We start from the raw sequence: 22,311 nt of genomic DNA, 5'->3' as shown, positions 1-22,311 counted from the left end.
TGCTGAAATTGTCAGGAAACAGACAAGCCAAGGGATTCACCAAGACTAGGTTCCTTCCCAAAGGTCAAAATAAAATGAGCAGCAGGAGCTTGGGTTGTTTCACATGGGGCAAGGGGCCCCGGGAGTGACAACCAGCCACACTGGGGGAGGGCCAGCGGCGGGGGCGGGAGGGGGGGCACGGCGGGGTGCACAAAAGGGGCCCTGTGCAAACACCCCACTCTCCGCCTTCCACCCCCAATCTCTGGAAGCATTCAAATCAAAACCGAATTAATTTGCATGGTGTCTAAATCATTGGGTTCTGCATAAACAGAAGGAGATTTTGGCTGGAGTTTCCAAAGGAAGCTCTCTAGCCTTTGTGAAAGGGGGAAATGGGTGTGCTGTTTTGCATGAGGGCGCATACAGAATATGCAAACGAGGGATCTGCTGCCGGCAAAAAAGCAACCCTAGGCCGACAGCTGAGGACCCGCATTCACCCAGAAATCGCTCTGGGTCTCCAAAGGGAGTTGTCAGCGGCACCAACCTGATTGTTTCCCCAGAAGCCCAAATAGACCCTGAATATTCATAAAATGTCCATTTAGTCATGGGACTGTTAATTACCCTCCAGATCATGGGACCCAGTGACCTCACCTGCTCCCACCCCCCACCGCAAATGGCCCAGAGGTACCAGCTGTAAGGGAGAAAGGTTTTATGCCCTCAGTGAAAAAGATACAGTCTCTCAGGGTCCCATGGGCCAGCTGAGGCTTTCCTTAATCATTCCTTCCCACAAGCACAGTAAAACTAAAGAGAGCACTGAGGCATGTTATTGGACGCAGATAAACCGATTTTAAAAAGCTAAGAGCTACAAATTGCTGCCTGATTTTATAGAAACATCTAAAGGGTAGAATAAATGTTCTCCTTCTAAGCTACCTAAATCTCTGAGATTCTGAAAGTTTCCAGAGCTTCCTGATCTATTTTGATTCTAAAAGTCAACCAGGTACACTTTCTGTACCTGCCGGAGAAACAAAAAGCTGACACTTTTTGTGCAACACTTCTCAAACTTCTGGGTCTCAGGACCCCTTTACACACTAAAAAGACTGAGGATGCCAAAGTGCTTTTGACTATGTGAGTTAAAGATACCAATACTTACCATTAGCAACTGGAACTCAGATGAATTTATTTTAAAGTATTGATAATTAAACTCATTACATGTCAACACAAATAACACATTTTAATGAAAAAAAAAAACAAATTTTCTAAAACTAAATTAGGGACAAGAGTGCCATTGTTAATGTCTGGCTTAATAGAGGATGGCTGGATTCTCATATTTGCTTCTCTGTTTAATTTGATGAGATATCACATATCAGGTAGCCTCTGGAAAACTCCATTCATGAGAAAAGGGGAGGGAAAAGGCAAATAGCATATTAAAGTTTTGACCTGTAGACCACAGGATAGGGTCTTGGGGGAACCCAACTGCAGTAAGGGCCACTGCAGTAAGCTGAGGAACAGAGGACCTGACTGATAGAGACAAGACCAGTCATTTCATACCGCCCCCTACACTTGGATTTTTCACCATTGTCCTCACCTCTCCGCGCAAAAAAACTGCTTCAAAACCTAAACCAGTTTCCACTGTTGGACAAACAATGACCAAATAGCCCATAGTGTCCCCATATTTCTACTGAACAACAAAAATAACAATAACATTTTCCACTTCTTAGGCGCTTAATGATTCTAGGCACAGTGCTAGAACCTGTATACATACATGCGTGTGTGTGACAAGTCACTTCAGTCGTGTCTGACTTTTTGTAACCCCCCTGGATTGTAGCCTGCCAGGCTCCTCTACCCATAGGATTCTCCAGGCAAGGATATTGGAGTGGGTTGCCATGCCCTCGTCCTTATATGTGTGTCTCATACATAATAACATATCATTGTCACCAATTTGCAAATAAAGACTTGAAGTTAGGGAGGTTAAGTTAGGGACCATGATCACCCACCTAGTTAAGTAGCACACCTACAAACTAAACAGGTCTCAAACTCCAAAGGCAGATCTTAGCCATTTCGTACTAATAATTGTGTTAGCACATAGACTAAAGAGATTTTTGAACATCCAGGTGCAGAGATGGTTCATAAATACAATGAAAATAGCTAAGACCCAATTGAAGTAGGAATTATAAACAAGGAGTTCATTAATACATGTCACATACTAAGATCCTGATATTATCATGTTGACTCCCCGAAATGTTACTCCACCAAATAAATGTTTAATATGAAACAGGCCACAATTCCTTCTGCATTTATTTATTTATTCATTCAATGAACATTTAATGAGATGCAACTATGCTCCTTAATTGTCAGCAGTGTTACTTGTCTGGTTGTCCTGGACTGTACTCCTTCGGTATATATGCTAATGGTCAAGAAGGTTTATTAAAATTATTTGTCCATGAAAAAGCCAGAAAAATAACAAAGCAAGGTTAACCAGTCAATTTTTTTTTAAGTATATGTATGATTTACAAGTTAAGCTGTTGGTTTAAAAATATTACTAGAAAAAACCAAGATCCCCGAACTATCTATCAACAAAGAAAAAATTAAATAAAGTATGATATATTCACACTACAGAATATTATCAATTATGAAGGATGGAGAAAAGTTATATTCTCTAATATGGAATAAGAAGATGACTCCGTTTTAGTTATTTTTTAAAATGTACTGTATAGATATATTTGGGTTGTTTACTAAATCATAAAGACTGATAAATCAGAAATAAGCTGGAGTAAGAGACTGAAGCATACAATTCTTTTGTAATGTTAAATTCATCAATTAAATGCAAAAAAAAAAGCCCCCAAAACCTAAGTATTAAAATTCAATGAAAGTCAAATATATATCATGACCACCTCTGCTTTGCACAGTAGTAGCTGAAAAGCCATTTAATCGGTCTTTCTCCCAAAGACTCAAGTCTTAACAGAATAATTATGTCTTAATTCATTTTTGAAAAGTACAAGGCAGCTCAGTTAGATTAAAATAAGTCATCAAATCTTAAATACCAGATTCAAAAATCCCTAACTGAGATAATTCCTATGTGATGCTTTAGTAAATCCAAAATAGACCATTGCCTGATTCACTCACAAAAGAAGCCTGGTCACATGTAGAAGGGAAAATAAAAAAGTATAACAGAAAAAGGACAATAATTAAACCCTGCTCTTCTCGGATATAAAGAATTGCGTCTTTCAGTGATCACAGCCATGCTTCAAAGTCAGAGATAAAAGCAACAATGTGATTTAAGCAATTGATTCTTAAAGACATGATTCAAAGGTGGAAGAAAAATTTCAAAAGTGGAAAGAATATAACAGCATCTCTCTGAACTATATTTTAAATGCATCCTTTCTGGTACTTCTTTCTCCTAAGGTTCTTCTATAATATATTAGGAAAACAAAGTAGTCATTTTTTTTAAACACAGATCTCTCTCTTTTTTCAGAGCATGAATATGAAATATTTCTATTTTATAGCCATCAAAGCATTTCCACCTTGTTTTTTATCAAAAGAGCTTTTAATAAGAAGCTTTTACTGATATGAAGGCATCATACATGTAATGATCCATAATAGAGGTCTCTAAGTATATAGGACCACAAACCATTTATAGCAAAATTATATATCTAAGCAAGGTTTGATTCCTACCCAGCTTAGTTTTGTCACAGTTGTGATTATTTGTCCTTAAGTGACTTCATAAGACTGTTTTCTTTTTATTAGTATTATTTTTATACATGCTCTCTGAAAATGCAGCTTATTACTATTTCACAGAGTAAATCTGTGACTTCCCTTTCATTTTTCAGCTTTTTAATTAAGCAAAAAATAAGGTAATAAAGAATCTTTTCGTCTCTTCCTCCAGCTTAAGATTTTTGAAGCAATAAAAATAATCCTGTAAAACATCTGGAACATTCCCTCATGGAGGGGCAGGGTTCGTACTAGGGGAGAGGGAGACATGTCTGAGGTGGATTTTTTTTTCCTTTCTCCGACTAACTGGAACAGTTTCTTATCCTCTGCAGCCCATCACTAGGCAAGTTCAAACTACTGCTAATGCCAGCCAGACATTCTCCTGCAGGAGACAAATGAGTGGCTTCCACTCTTTTTTTGTCCTGCTGAGACTGAGCCAAATCATTTCAGAAAATGTTATTCTAGGGGAGGGTGAACTTGCAGCTGCTGCAGAGGGCAAGCCCGCCATCGCCCTGCCACTCCTGACACTTTTGACGGGGCTCCTTGCCCTCCGTCTGCATTTGCATGTACTGCTTGGAGGTAAGAACTCCAAGAGGAAGTGTCCTTCTGGCTTCAAGGTCTCTGGAGGATTCTGGCAGATGATCAGGGTTAGATTCAAACAACAGCATACCCCAGGCCCCCACCCGCCCTGGCCATTTTTGCCCAGGGATCTTTTGTCAAACATTTAAGATCTTAATCAATCTTCACTCTGACCTCCCAGACCCCAAGGAAGATGGATGAGGAAGTAGGTGACCTTTCACCTGTCCTTCTATTTGTCCTGCCACAGAAGACCCATTGAAAAGACAATTGGGGAGGGGTCTGCTGCCAGAGTTCTGAAGACTTGCCCATTCTCTTTTATATCCTTTCTTAAGCTCCCTTTACACCCTGGTCTTTCTTGTTCCGCTCCCAAATCACTTTTCTTTCACTCAAAAGGAAAAGTTCTCTTTCCTATAGCAGAGGGGGGAAAAAAAAAGACACTCTCCAAATATCATTTTCAAATGATCCTTACTCATTGTTAGGGCAAAGGCAATGCTTCCTATCTTTGTCCTTGACTTCTAAGAGTGGCTTGAAGATGGACTTCCCTTTTACCATTTCAACTCAACACCCTTAAAAGTCAACAGCTATGACCTTGGTAAGAGTGATAAAAGAAGCTAGCATTAACATCAGTTTAATGCTTTATGATATAAACAGTGGTTTTTTTTTTTTTTTTTTTTTTTTACCAATTTTACATTACTGTGTCCTCTAAGTCTCTAAGCTAAGTACAATTATTATCAACCCATTTTATAGATTAACAAACAAAGGCACAGAGGGTTTAAGAAACATGCTCAAGGTCATGCAGCTAAAGTGACCAAACTGAGACATTTTTCCTTATGTGGATGTTTTTCTGCTCTACCTAGATAATCCTGATACCCCAGTAATGATGGCACATGCCTGTGTGCATGCATGTGAAGTCGCTTCACTCATGTCCAACTCTTTGCTACCCCATGGACTGCAGCCCCCCAGGTTCTTCTATCCATGGGATTCTCCAGGCAAGAACACTGGAGTATGTTGCCATTTCCTTCTCCAGGGGAACTTTCTAACCCAGGCATTGAACCCTCGTCTCTTATGTATCCTGCATTGGCAGGCAGGTTCTTTACCACTAGCGCTACCTGGGAAGCCAAATGGTGGCACAGATGGAAGCAACCATTTCTTATTATTCTTAAGATGTTTACAGACTTGACTTATCTCTTTAAAAAAAATCTCACTCAAGTTTGGGATTTAAGAATTCTTGTGATTCAAGTTTTTTCTTCCTCCCTAAATTCACCAGAGATTCTTACCTGATAGTGTTTAAAAACAAGCAGTGCAAGGTTTTGTGCAAAAAGTGTCTTCTTGAAAGATTTAATCTTTCTACAAGTAGCAAAGAAAGTACGTGGGTAGCAGGAGAGAGTGCAAAGAATGAAGATTCTCAACAATAGGTTAATCAAATTTCCACTTCCATTAAATATCTAATCTTGTGTTAGGAGCCATTTGCTCAGAAATGGACTGAACTAAACCATGCAGCCTCAACCTTTCTATGAATCACGTGATGAAGAACTGTATTCCTAAGATTATTTCCATAAAGCCATCCACTACCATGTTCAATTGCCTTTGCATTCACTCCCTCCTCCATCTTTTTCTCTTTTCCTTCTAATTTGGATTGTAAAGATGTCAAGGAGTTTCACAGTGCAGCAATGTATGAGTTACTGGGCTGTGTGACAATTGAAAATCAATGACATTAGTTACAGAGAGATGTACTAATGCCAGAAACATGAACATCTGAGCAAAAAATGGAAGACAATGTATTTTTTAAGAAACATATATATAAGAATTTTGACATGTTAAGATGTGCAAGTCTTGTCTTACAAAAATCAAGAAGGAACAACAATTTACTCTAAGATGCGAAGCAGTATTATTACCCTATTCATTTCACTCTTCCTGCTATGATGATTATAATTTAGGTGCCAACAGTGCACTCATATTTTTCTAACATTAACACCGGAATATACTTCAGGGTTTCCATTTGGTACAGCTTACCTAGTAGTTGCTAAGCAAGAAATTAACCTTTGTTAAAAAAAAAAAAAAAAAACCTTGAAATTCAAACGTCTAAATTTTCAACTTTATCTTTTCACTCAAAGTCAACAGAAAAGGTTGCCAGTCTTTATCCTGTTTTATATTTTCAATGCATTTAAAAGACATTCATTGTTAGCTACTTCTAGAAATAAGTATAGCACATCAAGAAGAACACTTATGATCTCTGACAGGAGAAATATATAACCTCTCTCTATGACACCAAACTACCCTAAATGCAACTTTCTTTAGGTTATAACTGTTGATTTCCAATTGGTCAAGTGGATTGCTCTATAGTCAATCCCACCCTGTCATTAAAATGGTTGAAATGCCAGACAAATTGTTTGGCAGTCAGTTATTTCGGACTCTTTAATCACCAAATCAGATGAACCATGTGGTAGTGTAGTCTCCAGCTCAACAATCACCCTGAGAAAACATTAATCTGATCTGTTCCAGAGATGGGACCCAAAGTTACGTGCTTTAGTACTAACCGTAATTAGACTGGCAGCAGCAGACTATTGATAATCCCTGAAGATAAATACCAAGCAAAAATACAAGTCTTGAGATAACTGATTTTTGTAAGCCTTAATTCACACGTGATATGAGCAATCCATATAAATATGGAATACTCCCAGCCTTTACTCAAAAACAAAGCTACTATAAGAAGTCTGCAAACTCTCCCCAAAAGGGGAAATAAGGGAAGAGGGAATTGCAGACAGGGTTAAATGAGAGGAAAAGAAGTCACCTTAGTAATATGATAAATAGTCATTAATGTGACCAAAAAAAAACCCAAACAAACCTGGATTTCTTCAAAAACTCAATAATCAAAATGGATCACAATTTACTACTGCCTCTGACCACAGATCCAATAAGAAGACTCTTACTAGCTCTTTATCACCTCCTCAGGGAAATCAAGAGGTCTTTCATCAAGATTCCGTTCACTCGGAGACCCCATCATGGGAGCTCAATGGAACAGAAGGCACGTGAAACCCTGTCACTCCACTTTGCTGACCCATGTCTACACTGCTCCACAAAGCAGGAAAAACTGGACTTTCCTCACACAGTTCAATTTTAATCAGCAGGAGGAAACTGGAACAACAAACCCTAATTTGACATTGAAATCATTCACGGACATATCCACAGGAGGAGAGATGTTTACCAACAGGAGAAGGAGGGTTCGAAAATGTGTGGGTCCTCTTGAAGCAAGGATCAATCAGGGCCCTTTCTTCAGCTTGTTCATTTACATTTCAGAGGGCACATCAAGCCGGTTCACATCTGAGTGCCTGTTAGCAAATGTGTTTGGCCTTCTGCTGATTTCAGCAGCATCATTTATTTTGTCAGTATTAGAATCATCTTAGCTTTGCCACCTGGAGCTGTAGCACTTACTCATTAGACCCCTCTGTCCCACCACATCCCACAGGGGCTGCTAATTACTGGCTTTACTCCATTTAGTCTCATCTCTGATTTAATTACGTGCACTAAGCCCTAATGAAAAGTACAATATGGCTCTCCTTACCTTGGCATTCTCCATTCCGCTCTTCATGCCCGGCATTGCATAGGCAGTTGCCAATGGGTACCAGCCATTCACCATCTGCCCCGCAGTACATTTTTGGCACATCCTTCTCTTCTGAGTTGTTGACACAGGAGCCTCGAACTTCCACCAGAGAAGAAGTATCAGCGCCTGTGACGGTGTCCGGAAACTGGGCCAGATTGCGAACGGTGAGCGGACACTTCTTGTAGAACACGCGGACCGATACCAAGGCGATGCAGGCCCCCACATCCTGAAAAGCCAGATAGAACCCCTTTTTGCTCAACGGCCCCACATCCCGGATCTCCGTGTTTAGCTTCATGATTCGGTCGCCAATGTCTACTTGGGTGAAGCTCTCATCGGCTGCGATGGTGTCAATTTTGGCAAACTGGCTCTCTCGGATAAAACGCTCTTTGTCGTTGTCTGATTCATAGTAGTACAGGTTAAACGTCTCCTTGCAAGTGCCCATGACACCCGGAAGACTGTTGCAGTCCCTCAAGGTGAACTTGATCTCGATGTACACCCTCTGAGCCCCTTCTCGGGTGATCCAATCAGTTCGCAGCCAGTTATTCTGGCTGGGCTCCATCACGTTGCAGACTTGGTAGGTTCGGATTGGTGTATTTTTTTCATCCATAATACTCACTTCCTCCCACTGCAAAGAGCCAAAGGAAATGCATCAGGTGCAAACATTTCATCATACAGTGATTTACCAGTTCTGTTTTCCCCTCATAGGACAGTGATGATTTTTGTTTCAAAGGAAAGAAAACTACCCAGCACCAATTCCTCATCAAGATGGTACAATACAGAGGAGCTATTTTCTTGTCATTGTTTCACTCTTTTGCCTAAAATTCCAGAGGTATTACTAGATTGATTGCTTCTGAGTTCTCAGGCAGTTCCTGGTGGTGGTCTAACAACCTCAAATTCACCTATTACAACAGCTGCAATTTCAAGTGGCAACAGTTCAAATTTACTCATAAATGAAAAACCAGGGATGTGTATTGTTCCAACAACTGAGCAGAGACCTGCAAATTAAGAGCAGGAAGAGCAGAGTTTGCCAAAGGAAGACAATTATCAGTTAATTAGTGGTGCTCCTGTCAGAACTTTGCTCTCTAATACCTAAAAAAAATGGCAGTCAATTTTGTTTTTTCTTTTCTTTTTGGCATTGTCATTACTCTTTAAAGGGGTAAAGAAAATCTCACTATTCTAGTTTTGGTAATCCTGGAAAGATAGAGAGTAAACTTTAGGGTTGGATTTCTCAAATACACTGTCATTTAAAATGGTAGGACACTTTCCAAGAGCATGTATTCAGTCCAAAAGTTTGTATACTGTTTTTATTTTTAAAAGAAAGCCACATTAAGTAAACATGAATGTACAAATGCATTGCTTCTAAACAGTCTGTGGATATTGAGAAAAAAATATACTAAGTGGTATTTATGATGGAAAGCCCAAGAAACTTAAAGTATGGTAGGGTGTTCTTTCAATCTACTTTGTAACATAAAGATTCTCACAGTGGGATAATCTGAGTTAAAATTCACTGTGACTAGCATTCTAGTTTCATTTTCGCTGTGCTTTTAAAACAATCCTAAAAGCAGCAAGATAATCTGGGGACTCCTACCAGACTAGTAGGCAGCCTCCAATTCTTCATTAACATCTATATAAAGCCAGTATAGAGCTGGTATAAATCAGCTTAAATATCTAACACACGAATATAATTAGAAGAAAAAAAGTTTAAAAAAATCATATTCTATAATAGCTCCACTTAAAGCTCCATTCAATCCAATGAAGTACATAGAATCATAATGTATCTTTTAACAGGTTTCCCATCTGTGCATTGGAAAACTATTAATGGATGGAAATGTTACTATGTGAAGGGCCATAATACATAAAATTCTGCATCCCTTTCATCTGCCACCATTATGAAAGTTGGAACTGAAAGAGATAAGTGCCCTGTGGTGATTAAAATTTATTTTTATCCACTAAGCAATAAATCACCAGTAATTTACTTATTTGGGGAAATTCATGTAAATCCAAAAATAGATCCCCACCTTCAAAAACACCTACTCAGCATGCTTCTCATCTCAGAACAAAGGAAATATGGAAAAACACATTTATCAATGTAAATGAAAGCACATACGGACATCTCCACAGTTCATACAGATAATTCAGATCTAATTCAGATTTTCCAGCCAAACTTAATTGTCTAAACACATTGATCAATTCACCAGAACAATGACAAATCTCCCCTTCGTTTTGCATTTTACAATCAGTGTCAGAAACTCAATATTCTCCTTTAAATGAATACTGCCAAGAAATTAGGTTTTTGCTACAATGTTGCCATCAGGAGTCATCACCTTCCATTATTTTCATGTTCTGCTTAGCTGTTCTAATGGAAAAATGAAACCATAACTCATTTTTGACCTGGTGGTATTGTCAAATAAGGTTTCTTTTTAAAGATAACAATAACAACAAACAAATGTATGTCATTATTGGTCAAAATTATACTTCAAATTTCCAACCAAGGTGTGAACTGTTCTAAGGATAATTAGAGATTTCAAAATAATAAAAAAAACCCTCAAATATGCTTTTACACTAAAGAAAGAACTTTTAAAAGCCAATCCATCTCCTACTTGGTAGATATCCAATTTATCCCTTCATTCTAAGTCTGCAAATGTCTTCTTTATCACAAAAGCTAGAAATTAATTAAACTTTATAATTTGGCACATAATTTTTCAAAGGCTACTATATATTTTAGAAGGACTAATTTTCTTACAGACAAGTTCATTTCTTACCTTTCATAATAATACTTAAAACATTACACATACATGGCATTTCAGGAAAGGGAAAGAGAACATTCTATATTCAGAAGTCCACATTCTGTCCATAAAAAGTTCTGGGTTGTGTATAATCAGCTATGCACAGTATTTTTTTTAAGGGATATCAAGACAACCAAAAGAAGTTTTGTGTCTAGAAAAAGTGATCAGATGGTCTTTCAACAGTTCTCAGGAGTTGGGGTGTGGGGAAGGAGATGTCTGTGGCATATTAAATTACAATAAAAGCTTTCCAGAAACAAGACAGACCATGAACTATACTTTAAAAATGTGTTACTCCTTGCTTTTAAATAGATCGCATATACATGGAGTGTAATAGGTCAGGCCCAAAATCATTCTAGATATGTCCTCTCTTTAAACTTGGGAACAATCAGTAAGAAAAATAAAGCTCATTATATTTTTTAATGCAAGTACTGATACCTTCATTCTCAGTTTTGCCAGCAGTTCTAACACTTTCAACCTACAGAGCAATACCCCTGGTGTAGCATGGGAAAGCCTCCTTGAATCAGTGACCTTTCCAGGGTATAGGATTAACAAGAGTCTGACTCTCACAAGATAAAGCTGTACCTTTCTTCGCATTCAAAGGATGAGGGCAATTGCCTGCAATCAGCGGTGAATACAGCCTGTCTACACTGCCAGAGACCTGCCAATCACTCTCCCTCCCATTCAAAAAAAAAAAAAATGGTTTTGAGGGCAGACTAGAATTTTTCAGCAGAGACCAAACCAACTGCAGTCAAGTTCAGGCTGAAAAACAGGAAAGCAGGGCAATCTCCCTTTTATTTCAAATGGATGCCAAGACTGGCTTTGGAAAAAACAGCCTAAAATTCTCCTTTTTCATGTCCGCTTTCTTGCCTTATTTGTGACACCTATCTTCCAAAAGTTTCTATGAATCTTTGTTTTTTTTTTTTCAATCCTTTATTGTTTATTCAATGGCTAGGTGTGAAGCGCCACACTGTGCGCTGGCATTGCAATTTTTGCCTGATAAGAACTCCTAATCTTTCACCCCGCCCCCCACTGCTTTTAATCAAATGACTGAGTCAGACTATCAAGCATGTAAAGGTAGGATGATATGCTTAATTCTTAAAACATTTGAGAGTTATTTCAATTTGGCAGAAGCCAGAGTTACACGTTGTACTGATTTCTTTCCAAAGCTGATTCATTCTGACCTCTTATTAAGGTGTTGGGGACAAGGGGATAGGGTAGGAGAATGTGACTATCGACCTAATTCTATTCTCAGAATCTTCTGATATAGGCAGTGATGGCAAATTCAAGAAGAAATGAACAGCGATGCACCCTCTCATACTTTAAGAATCCAGTCTCCCTGAACCCCAAAGATCCAAGATTCCAAATACTTTTAACTGTCACATTTAGTACCAACAATGCACAAACATGGGGCTTTTTTTTTTTTTCTGCATAGACATTGCCCCTGGTGCAACACCTATGCAGGTTCATAAGGCTTTCTCTCAGTGTGCAAGTGAACAGCAGCTGATTTAAGGTCCTCATAGCAAGTTACAGAGCCCCCCACTGCTCACACACAGAACTAAACCTGCTTCTGGTACAATTGGAAATGTTTTCTCTCTGGTATCTTTATTTATTCATTTTCCTCATCTGGAACATAACAATTGCTTTAAAATTAACCCTGTCAGGATTTCACAGCTATCACAGGAATAGGCATAAATTCTAATTTGGTCCCCAGATCATGTTTCTTGTCAGTGTTTTAGTTTTAAACGGGCATCTAAGGCGATGCCTCCACCAGTCTCCTAGTTTTGAAACCCCTTTCTGCCCTTTTGGATTCCAGTTCTGCCATGACAGAGCTATCCAAAGGGAGTATAGGATTTCTCCAACAAAGCGTAATTCACTTCACAGGCCATGGTGGAAATCTGACCCCCTGGCCACAATCAACAAGAATCAAGCCATTAGGACTCTCAGAAAGTTGCTAATCACTCCTTTTTACCCTGTGGATCAGAGAGCAATTCGAAAAACTTACCCCTCCTTCCAGAGGGCTGGCTATCCACCCAAGTTCTCCCTGAACAGATCTGGAATCCAATAAGGTAACTGCAAAAAAAAAAAAAAAAAGGAAAACCAAAGAAAAATAGATTAATTTCCAATTGCAAAAAGCCAATACTACAAAAAACCATTTGCCTGAGCGTTTCCATATGTGCCGAGGGTGTGCATATCCAGCTCTGATCAAAACCTAAACTCGGTCTCACTTATGTAAATAATCATTACTCACTTGATCTTCTCCCCTCTTTAAATCTGCAGGTTCTTATTTATTTAACTTGCTTAGCATTTAAAATTCCATCCCGGGACTCAGTTGATTCATTTTCTAAAAAGGATGAATAGAGAATCTCAAGTACAATTCAAAAAATAAATATACCTATGTAAGGCAGTTACACTCCAGAGCAAAATCTGCATTCATCTCTGTCTGGTATCTACTAGAGTTATTTGTTTTTCCAAGTTTCAGATGACCGCATAACTCATCATCATGGTGACAGAGCCACAAGTGAATTCTATCAGAGAGTACTCAAAGGGTCATGAAAAGGCTCTCTCTCTTACCATTTTTTCCCTCCTCCACCACCAAATAAATAGGCTCTGGATGTGGTATCCGCTGTTTTTTCAAATATCAAAGTTTCAGAAGGGAGGGATGGCAGACGTGTGGACTTAGGATGCAAATACACTTTAAGTATTCGCTTTCCCAGGTCTTTTTGAGGACAATTGGAGACGACTCCTTTGGAAGGAAGGATTTCCTCCAGGAGGAAATCACTGGTTTAAATTTGAGATGTGGAGGAGAGCTGCCGAAAAGATTTACTGTGCTTGTGGTACACCTATGAGCATGCATCCAAGCTTAGGACGACCCGGACGTCGACTACACAGCCGTCGCACCCCGCCCAAGCTGGAACAGTCCTAGGCACGGAGGGCATTGAAAAGGACGCCATGAATTCCTGAACTCTCCACACTCTCTTTCCCACCGAGAGCTGCAGGCCTGGGGTCGAAAGGCCTATCTCAAAGAAACCACTGGGTTATTAATTTGATCAGCGAAGATAGCTCTTTGGTCTGGGGGAGGGGTGGGAATGCGAACCCTTCATTCTTGCTCCAGCTCACCCCAACTCTGTCTTGCCCCCCGGCTCCTGAATTCTGCCCACCTCCCTATTCATTTCACCCCGACGTCAAAGTAGTTAAACTGAGCCTTTCTCCTGATTTTCTCGAGAAGTCTGAATTCCTAGGGTCTCTTAATTATTTTAAAATGTAGAGCTTTCCCTGGTTTGCTCCAGCCCGGAGTTGCGCCCCCCTCCTTTCTCTCCTCTCGGTCCCTAGAGAAAAGCCCGCTACATCCATTTGGATTTATGTAAGGTGGATTAGGGACACAAAGGGAACAATAAGACCCAATTTACAAAAAAAGGGAGGGAGTAGAAAGGGAGGGTAAAAGGGAGAAAAGAAAACGTGATGGGAATAAAAAGCAACAAAATGAATTAATTTTTAAGGGGGAGGAGGGGTCGGAGAGGGGGTGACCCCCCCCCCTTTCGACAGCAGCCTACAGCTCCATCAGCGCCTTTTTTGTCTAGGTTTCCCAAGTTTTCCTTCCAAAAGAAAAAGCAAGGGGGGGGGGGCCGCGGGAATCTCTACATTTGGTGCAAAAAGGTCTTGAGGGACGTCCTAACAAGAGTGCGAAGTAGTCAGGAGAACGCGGGATCCAGGATTCGGCTCAGAGGAATGCCTCTGGGGACCGAGGGGGCAGGAGCGACCAAGACGGCCCTTCTGAGGGAGGGAGGAGACCAGGAGGGTAAGAGAGTGCCCCTTTCCTCCCAAGCCGAGCCGTGTCTGCCGGCAGGTGTGTGAATCTCTGGGAGCCTCCGTCTGGCGAGCTCTGGGTACCGGCTGCCCAGATGAAGCTCTAAGTTGGTTTTTGGCTCCCTCCTTCGGAATAGGGAAACGATAGATCGTACAGGAACGGATGGACGGATCCAGGAGAGACAGACAGACTGACGTATGGACGGATGGGTGGATGGGGGAGGGTGGGGAGGTGGAGGAGTAGACGAGACGGATGCGCGCAGGCTCGAGGGCGAGCATCACCAGAACACACGCGCGCCCAATCGGGGCACTCGAGCACAGGCACACAATTGTCCGCGTCCACGCGGGCACTCGCGCAGCCACATCCACACATATGCGCCCGCGCGCAAACACACACGCGCACGCAACTCGCCTTTCTCTGAGATCATTGGAAACTAAATGATCAACCCCCACCTCCACGACACAGGCACACACAGTCCTCCCAGCACGTCCAAACCGACGCGCAGAAAACTGAGCACCCGCACGGAACCAGTCGGTCCCGCACGTTCCCTCCAAACTAACGCGGGGTACAGTTCTTGGGGCCAAAAGCTAAAACTCGAGTACATTCAACTTGCCAGCGGGTTCCCCGGGTCTGGGGATGACATAAGTAGCTTGAGGCCCCCTCGGCCGACAATCGCACCCCCCAGGCGAGGGGCCCCAATGGGGAGAAAGGTGTTTAACACCGGGTGCTAGAAATCAGGTCACCGGCGCCCGCCGAGCGGCGCCACGACCGCTGTGCGGCGGAGGCTCGGAAGCCGGGTCCCGGGAAGCGCAGGGCTTGAGAAACTTTGCAGAAACCAGAGCTCGTAAGGCTTTCGCAAGAACCCGAGAGCACCACGATACCCTCAAGGAGCTCTAGGCTTCCTTTCCCCCTCGACCTGAGCGGAGTTGGGAAGTGGTAGTAGGAATAGGTCCACAAATTTTATTTATTTATTTATTTATTTATTTATTTATTTATTATCTTGGCGTTGTCTCCTGTGCGTCCCCTCGGGGCGCATCCACGGGCTGCCCTCGCCTGTGGATGCCGATAAACTTCGTCCTTTCGCTCCAAACTTGGGCAACCCCTTCACACGCACGGGTCACCGCCCCGCAGCAGGCTGCCCGGCCGCTTCCCGCTGTCCCTTAGCGGTTCCCCCTCGCTCTAGCTCCCTTCTCCAGAGTCAGGGCGCACTGCTCGCTCCGGGATCCCCCCGCACCCTCCGGCCTCGCACTCCCGGGGACCAGTCAACCGCCGATCGTCGCTTCTCTGTCCCAAACCGCAGAAAGGTCGCCCCGCTCTTACCTTCATTCGCGGGATACACTCTGGAACCGGTGACAGCGTCGCAAATCCCAAAGAGAAACGAAAAGAGGACAAAATAAAAAATCCCAGCCATGGTTCGTCGATGCCAACGCTGCTCCTACCGCTTCTATCCCAGTGGAATAAATGCTTAACTTAGGAGTGCAGCAGGCTGAAGACATTGCCAAGGGGGTGGGCCCGACCCGTGACGTGCACCCGCCAGTCCGGGGTTCTCGGCCAATGGTAGCGCAGACGGCGCTGCCTGGCCCCGCCCCTGATGAGCAGAGCTAGTCCCGGAGCCCCGCCCCCTCTGGGCTCGGCGGGGCGTTCAGTCTCCCCGCGACTGAGGGGGAGAGTTTTGCCACGGCCCTCCCCCGCTGGAGGGAAACAGCGGGGTCCCCTGGTCGCCTCTCAGGGTTCCAGCCCCTGAGCGGCGGAAGGAGCTTTGAGAGACTCTGAATTGGTTGTGGGGGGAAGGTCCGAAGAAAGGTTGGGCACCCGGTGTCCCTCCTCGGGCGGTTTGAGATGGAGGAAAACGCTCTTTTATTGCCATAAAAAAAAAGTATCAAGTTGACCTGCCTCTACTGTTGCTTTTTTCTGAGGGTTGAAGTGTTCGCGTCCCGCGCACCCCGACTAGGACTGCACAGTCACTCCGGTGCGCGGCCACCCCTGCCACTCTGCTACCTTGCCCCGTTTCGTGCCTTTGGGGAGCATCTCCATAAGAAATGCTCTTTGGGGAGAGTTTTGGGACTGGGTTATTCCTTTATCCCAGGCTCCTAGTTGCCTGGAAAGCTGGACTTAATCAGTCCCCAACGTCGAGCGCGGCGCTCGGCCAGAAGCAAGGCTCTGTCCTTGTCTCCGGGGGCTGAACGAAAGACTTCGTAGCAACGGAGAAGTCCCCTGGGGAAGCATCTCCGCACTCAGCCGTAGAGGCTCCCCCCTACCCCCGCCCCGGCTCCGGACAGGACTCCCCACCCCGGCAAGACGCCCGGAGGTGGCCTTTACTGCCGGGAATCGACTGCGTGCTTCCCGGTGAGGAGTCCCTGGAGCCGGGCCTAGCAAGTCTGGGGCGCAAGGGGTTGAAGCGAAGAGCTGATGAGGGAGTGCGGGGACCAACTGTAGTGCAGACGGGCCGCCCACCCGAGCTCAGGATCTGGCCCGAGCCCTGGCTGCGGCTCGGCGCTCGGGGTCGCTTCCCCTGCGCTGGTCCGGACACTTCTCGCCGCCGCCAGGAAGACGCTGTGGGCGACAAGGAGCCGCAGAAATCCGCGCAGCCGCCCCTGCTGGAGTGCTCGAGTGTCCCTGTGGCCCTTCCAGGGGAGCTGGCAGCACTGGGCCCAGGTTTGTTCCCCGATGCCCCGGCCGCGGGCTCAGAAAACCGAGCGCTGCCCAGAGACCGCAACGCAGCAGGCGGCCTGGTGCCCGGCCCCCGACGCAACTCTCTGGACGTTGGAAGACGCCCCGATTCCTGACGACTTCTCCCCTCTTCCTTCCTACCAACTGCCCCTCCTCTGACTCTCCGTGGGGTGAGGCCGGGTTTTCCTCCCAAGCCTGGGTCCCAGCGGGAGGGTGACCGCCGGGGGGTGGAAGCGCCTTTCTCCTCTCCGGTGGCGGCTGATCGTGAACCAACCGCGCCACCTGCCGGCCACGAAAGGAAATGCGCGGCAGCCCCCCTACTCCCGCCCCCGGAAGGGCAAGCGGACAAAGACAGCACCACGTAGCCCGCCGAGAGTAGGTATGTCGGTAGGCTATCTTTTCACCCACCCTTCCCTGTCCCGAGCCCCCAGGCCACACTTGTGGAGCTGTGACGGGAGGCCGTGGAGAGGACCCGGGAATCCTGTCGCACTTCTCGCCAGCTGGATGGCAGAAGACGAAATCAGAAAGCGTTTCAAGGAGAAATTCGTAGTCAGTATCCCAGGGGTAACCTGAATAGCTGCTATCCCTGAAAAATCCTAGATAAAGCGGGAAGGGTGTAAGGCAAGGTGCAGGAGAGAGGAGATCTCGTCCACGGTTTCAGGTCATCGGCTTTCGGAGCACATCGTGTCTCCACTTGTGAAAATTTAGACCCGGAATAATAAGATGAGCAACTTTTCCTTGAGCGCTGCTGGGCGAGGCGCTGGGCAGTAGCTTTGTGCGCCTGGTGGCTTGGAGGGACAGCTCGTGCGGCTGCAGACGTTCTGATTTCTCCGTGAAAGACCTGCTGAAATGTCACAGTCTGAGGAAGTGGATTTCAGTCATTGTAGCTACTGATTTTACACAAGTAAAAGGGAGCAAAGAAATGCACACTTGGGATATACGTGTGTGTGTGTGTATATATATAAATTATTTAACAACTATACGAAGCCCTTTAAAGGAATGCATTTCTAGGTTCTTTCATGCCCTGAGTTTCTAGGAAAAGGAGATGAATATCGATCCCTGTCATTCTATACACAGATGCAGTAGATAAAAGGAGCAATCTGAATTCTTTTTAAAACGTTTTTGAAACAATAGTTGCTAGTTGCCTCTCTGCAAGATTTGATTTTTGCATGTATGGGTAGTTGAAATGGGAAATTGACTGCCTGCCTTCTTAAAAACAGTAACATTTCTAAGACTTGAACCAACCCTTCCCCCCTACCCTATATGCACACTGAATTTTAAAATGTTTCTAGCTACAGCTGCCTGAAAGCAAGGCTTCATTTGCTAGAGGACATTCAGTGACTTCGGTCCCCTTTTTACTTCCCGTTTCCCTTTTCAAGACCCAAAGCAGCCCAATAATCTGGAAACCCAAGAGACAGGAAAGGCTAACTCGGAAAAACTGAACTATAACTTTTTCTTTAAAACATTTCTGGGCTGAAGATCAGAAATGAGCTGTTGCATACTGAAGTATTTAGGATAAAAGTATATGATAGCTTGGCTTTCTCTAGAAACATTCCAACTAAAAAAAATGGAAAATAAAGAAAAGGTATAAGGGAATAAACAGATAAAACAGTATTGGAAAATTTGGTGTATTTTTAAGTGCTGAATAACGGGACTCGTGAAGTCATAACACTATCCTTTCTATGCTTATGTTTATTCAGTGTTTTCCATTAAAAAGTTGTAGTAGAATTAAAAAAAAAAAAAAAAGGAAAAAGAAATGTTAGTCACTCTGTTGTGTCTTACTCTTTGCGACCGCATGGACTACAGTAGCCCACCAGGCTCCTCTGTCCATGGAATTCTCCAGATAGGAATACTGAAGTGGGTAGCCATTCCCTTCTCCAGGAGATCTTCCAAATTACTCTTGTGACAACCTAGAGGAAAATTGTCCTAATCTAATAGACATCATTCTTCCTTAAAAAAAAAAAACAGGGCAACAATGAAAAATGATAGGGTCTTAGTCCATCAATGGACCAAATGGTGTTGGTCCATCCACCTTCTATGCAAACCCCCTACTTTATTAGAAAACACCTTGGAGTTTTCAGATACTTGAGAGTACTTATAACAAATCAATCATTCAATGGAGTCACAAGCATACAATAGAATACTACATCAAAATCACCTAGAATCACCTGCTTTTAATATAAATTGTCTTGCCTCGAGTACAACTAGCCTCCTAACTGCTGTAAGAAGTTGAGAATATTTTGAGTACAATAAGAAATATGTCAAAATATATAGTCTTATAAGCTTAATGAAAATAATAATTCAATAATTTGAATTTTTGATAAAATTTCTCTTTTTTTTATTGCCTACCATAGAAATTTGAGCTACAAAGTATGTTTTAAACACTTATTTGAAAGAAGATTGAATTTCAAAAGTATCTTTAATGTGTAAAGACATTTTAAAATAATACCAGGTCTCTTAGAATTTCTATCTCTAAGTGTATGGCCAGTTTTACCAAAGTAACAAGACCTCTGGACAAATGAGCAACAAGAAAGAAAGTGCATGGAAGGCTAGAGAAAAGGTCAGAATGAGAATAGAAATACACTCTGCCTTTTACTAGATGCTCTGCCAGAGTATCTAGCTAGTGTAGCTGGACTTCCCTGGACTTCAGTCCGTTTACTATAAAATGGAGCTTCCAACAGTGCTCCAGTGACTTTCTGTCATTGCCAGAACCACGATTTTCAAGACTGAAATCCTTATTTTGGCATTCTAACAGCTCTTTTACTAGCTGTGTGTCTCTGGGTAAGTTATTTTAACCTCTCTGAGATATGGTTTTCTTATCTGTGAACTGGAGATAATTACATGATGTTTCTGAAAATTGAAAAACTTTTGTAGAGCAGATTGTATGGTATTGAGCTAGTGGTCAGTAGCTATTATTACTTTCAAATAATATCTCATTAGTAAGGATTACTGTTTACTAAATGAGCAATCATTTGTTCATCTTGAACCTTCTCTTCCACGAGGAAACCAAGCTCTGTGATTTATCTTTTGCTCCCCATGGGGGGAGGAGGCTTTATTTCACCAACTCCTGGAGTAGGTATGGAAATAAATTCTAAGTGTTCCCTTTTCTTTCACTGTTGATTTATTACAGCTCACACTTGACTGCTGTGCTTAGTCACTCAGTTGTGTCTAACTCTTTGAAACCCCATGGACTGTAGCCTGCAAGGCTCCTCTGTCCATAGGGATTCTCCAGAATACTGGAGTGGGTTGCCATCCCCTCCACCAGGGGACCTTCCCAACTCAGGGATCAAACCCAGGTCTTCTGCATTGTGGGACAGATTCTTTACTGTCTGAGCCACCAGCGAAGCCCATGAATACTGGAGTGGGTAGCCTATCCCTTCTCTAGAGGATCTTCCCAACCCAGGAATCGAAGTGGGATATCCTGCATTACAGTTAGATTCTTTACTAGCTGAGCTACCAGGGAAGCCCCTTAACTCTTGTATCCCTACATGATTTAACAGGATTTGAATCTAGGGATTGCAGCTGTCTTCAGAGGTAATATTTCAAAAATAATTAAATGAAACAAGGTGTAAGGAATCAAAAATGCTACCACCAAGTCAAGAAGTTGGTGATATTAAATAACCTAAGCTCTAATGAAATATCCACTTTCATCAGAAAAAAGTGCTCCAAACCTCACCAACACCTGAAATATAGTGACCTGAAACACCAGTTGACGGGCTTCCTAAAGCTCCCAGGAAACTTTTTTGGAGATTTCATCTTTAGATGTCAAGGCTTTGATACTATTTCTTGTTAGCCCTTGACACCCGAGGGGGAAAGTGAGCCACAGAGCTCAGGTCTTGACTGCTCAGAAGGGTGAGAAACCAAGACACAGGAAAAGACCTTCAGAATCGCTGAAGCAGAAAAAGACAAGAAAGATAGGATGGGGATTATTACTCAGCCATTAAAAGAATGATTAATGCCATTTGCAGCAACACGGATGGACCTAGAGATTGTCATACTGACTGAAGTAAGTCAAATGGAGAAGGAGAAATACCATATGACAGCCTTTACTGCAGAATCTAAATTGAAATGATACAAATGAACTTATTTACAAAACAGAAACAGACTCATAGATTTGGAGAAGAACTCATGGTTGCCAGGGGGAACGATAGGGAGAAGTGTCAGTTAGGGAGTTTGAGATTGACATGTAGACACTGCTGTATTTAAAATGGGAAACCAACAAAGTTCTACTGTATAGTACAGTAAGCTCCACTCAATGTTATGTGGCAACCTGGATGGGAGGGAAGTTTGGGAGAGAATGGATACAGGTATGTGTATAGCTGAGTCCATTTTCTGTCCACTTGAAACTATCTCAACATTTTTAAAGGGCTATATGCCAATACAAAGTAAAAAGTTTTTTTTAAAAAAAAGAGAGAAAGGATGGGAGTTTTGAGTTCAGTTCAGTTCAGGAGCTCAGTTGTGTCTGACTCTTTGCGACCCCATGAACTGCAGCACACCAGGCCTTCCTGTCCATCACTAACTCCCGGAGTTTACCCAAACTCATGTCCATTGAGTTGGTGACGCCATCCAACCATCTCATTCTCTGCTGTCCCCTTCTCCTCCTGCCCTCAATCTTTCCCAGCATCAGCGTCTTTTCAAATGAGTCAGCTCTTCGAATCAGGTGGCCAAATTATTGGAGTTTAAGCTTCAACATCAGTCCTTCCAATGAACACCCCAGGACTGATTTCCTTTAGGATGGACTGATTGGATCTCCTTGCAGTCCAAGGGACTCTCAAGAGTCTTCTGCAACACCACAGTTCAAAAGCATCAATTCTTCTCCACTTAGCTTTCTTTATAGTCCAACTCTCACATCCATACATGACCACTGGAAAAACCATAGCCTTGACTAGATGGACCTTTGTTGGCAAAGTAATGTCTCTGCTTTTTAATATGCTGTGTAGGTTGGTCATAACTTTCCTTCCAAGGAGTAAGCATCTTTTAATTTCATGGCTGCAATCACCATCTGCAGTGATTTTGGAGCCCAGAAAAATAAAGTCAGCTACTGTTTCCACTGTTTCCTCATCTACTTCCCATGAAGTGATGGGACCAGATGCGATGATCTTCGTTTTCTGAATGTTGAGGTTTAAAGCCAACATTTTCGCTCTCCTCTGCCATTTTCATCAAGAGGCTCTTTAGTTCTTCACTTT

The 22,311-nt window shown here is 43.0% G+C and overlaps 1 protein-coding gene across 2 annotated transcripts in view; it reads right to left on the bottom strand.

The window, feature by feature from the left end:
* EPHA4 (EPH receptor A4) overlaps positions 1-15,922 on the bottom strand; it is a 162,948-nt gene extending 147,026 nt beyond the window's left edge. For both annotated transcript variants that reach the window (XM_040228232.1, XM_040228231.1), the window contains exons 1-3: positions 15,776-15,922; positions 12,653-12,720; positions 7,826-8,489 (exon numbers count right to left, since the gene is read on the bottom strand). In XM_040228232.1, the coding sequence (XP_040084166.1) occupies positions 7,826-8,489; positions 12,653-12,720; positions 15,776-15,866 (823 nt within the window). In that variant the 5' untranslated portion in view covers positions 15,867-15,922. The remainder of the gene's footprint in view (positions 1-7,825; positions 8,490-12,652; positions 12,721-15,775) is intronic.
* Between the last annotated feature and the right edge of the window lie 6,389 nt (positions 15,923-22,311).

This window comes from Oryx dammah, unplaced genomic scaffold, assembly GCF_014754425.2.
Source record: "Oryx dammah isolate SB20612 unplaced genomic scaffold, SCBI_Odam_1.1 HiC_scaffold_27, whole genome shotgun sequence".
NCBI lineage: Eukaryota > Metazoa > Chordata > Mammalia > Artiodactyla > Bovidae > Oryx > Oryx dammah.
The sequence above is the reverse complement of the archived record's forward strand: the minus strand, read 5'-3'. Positions and strand labels throughout refer to the sequence as shown.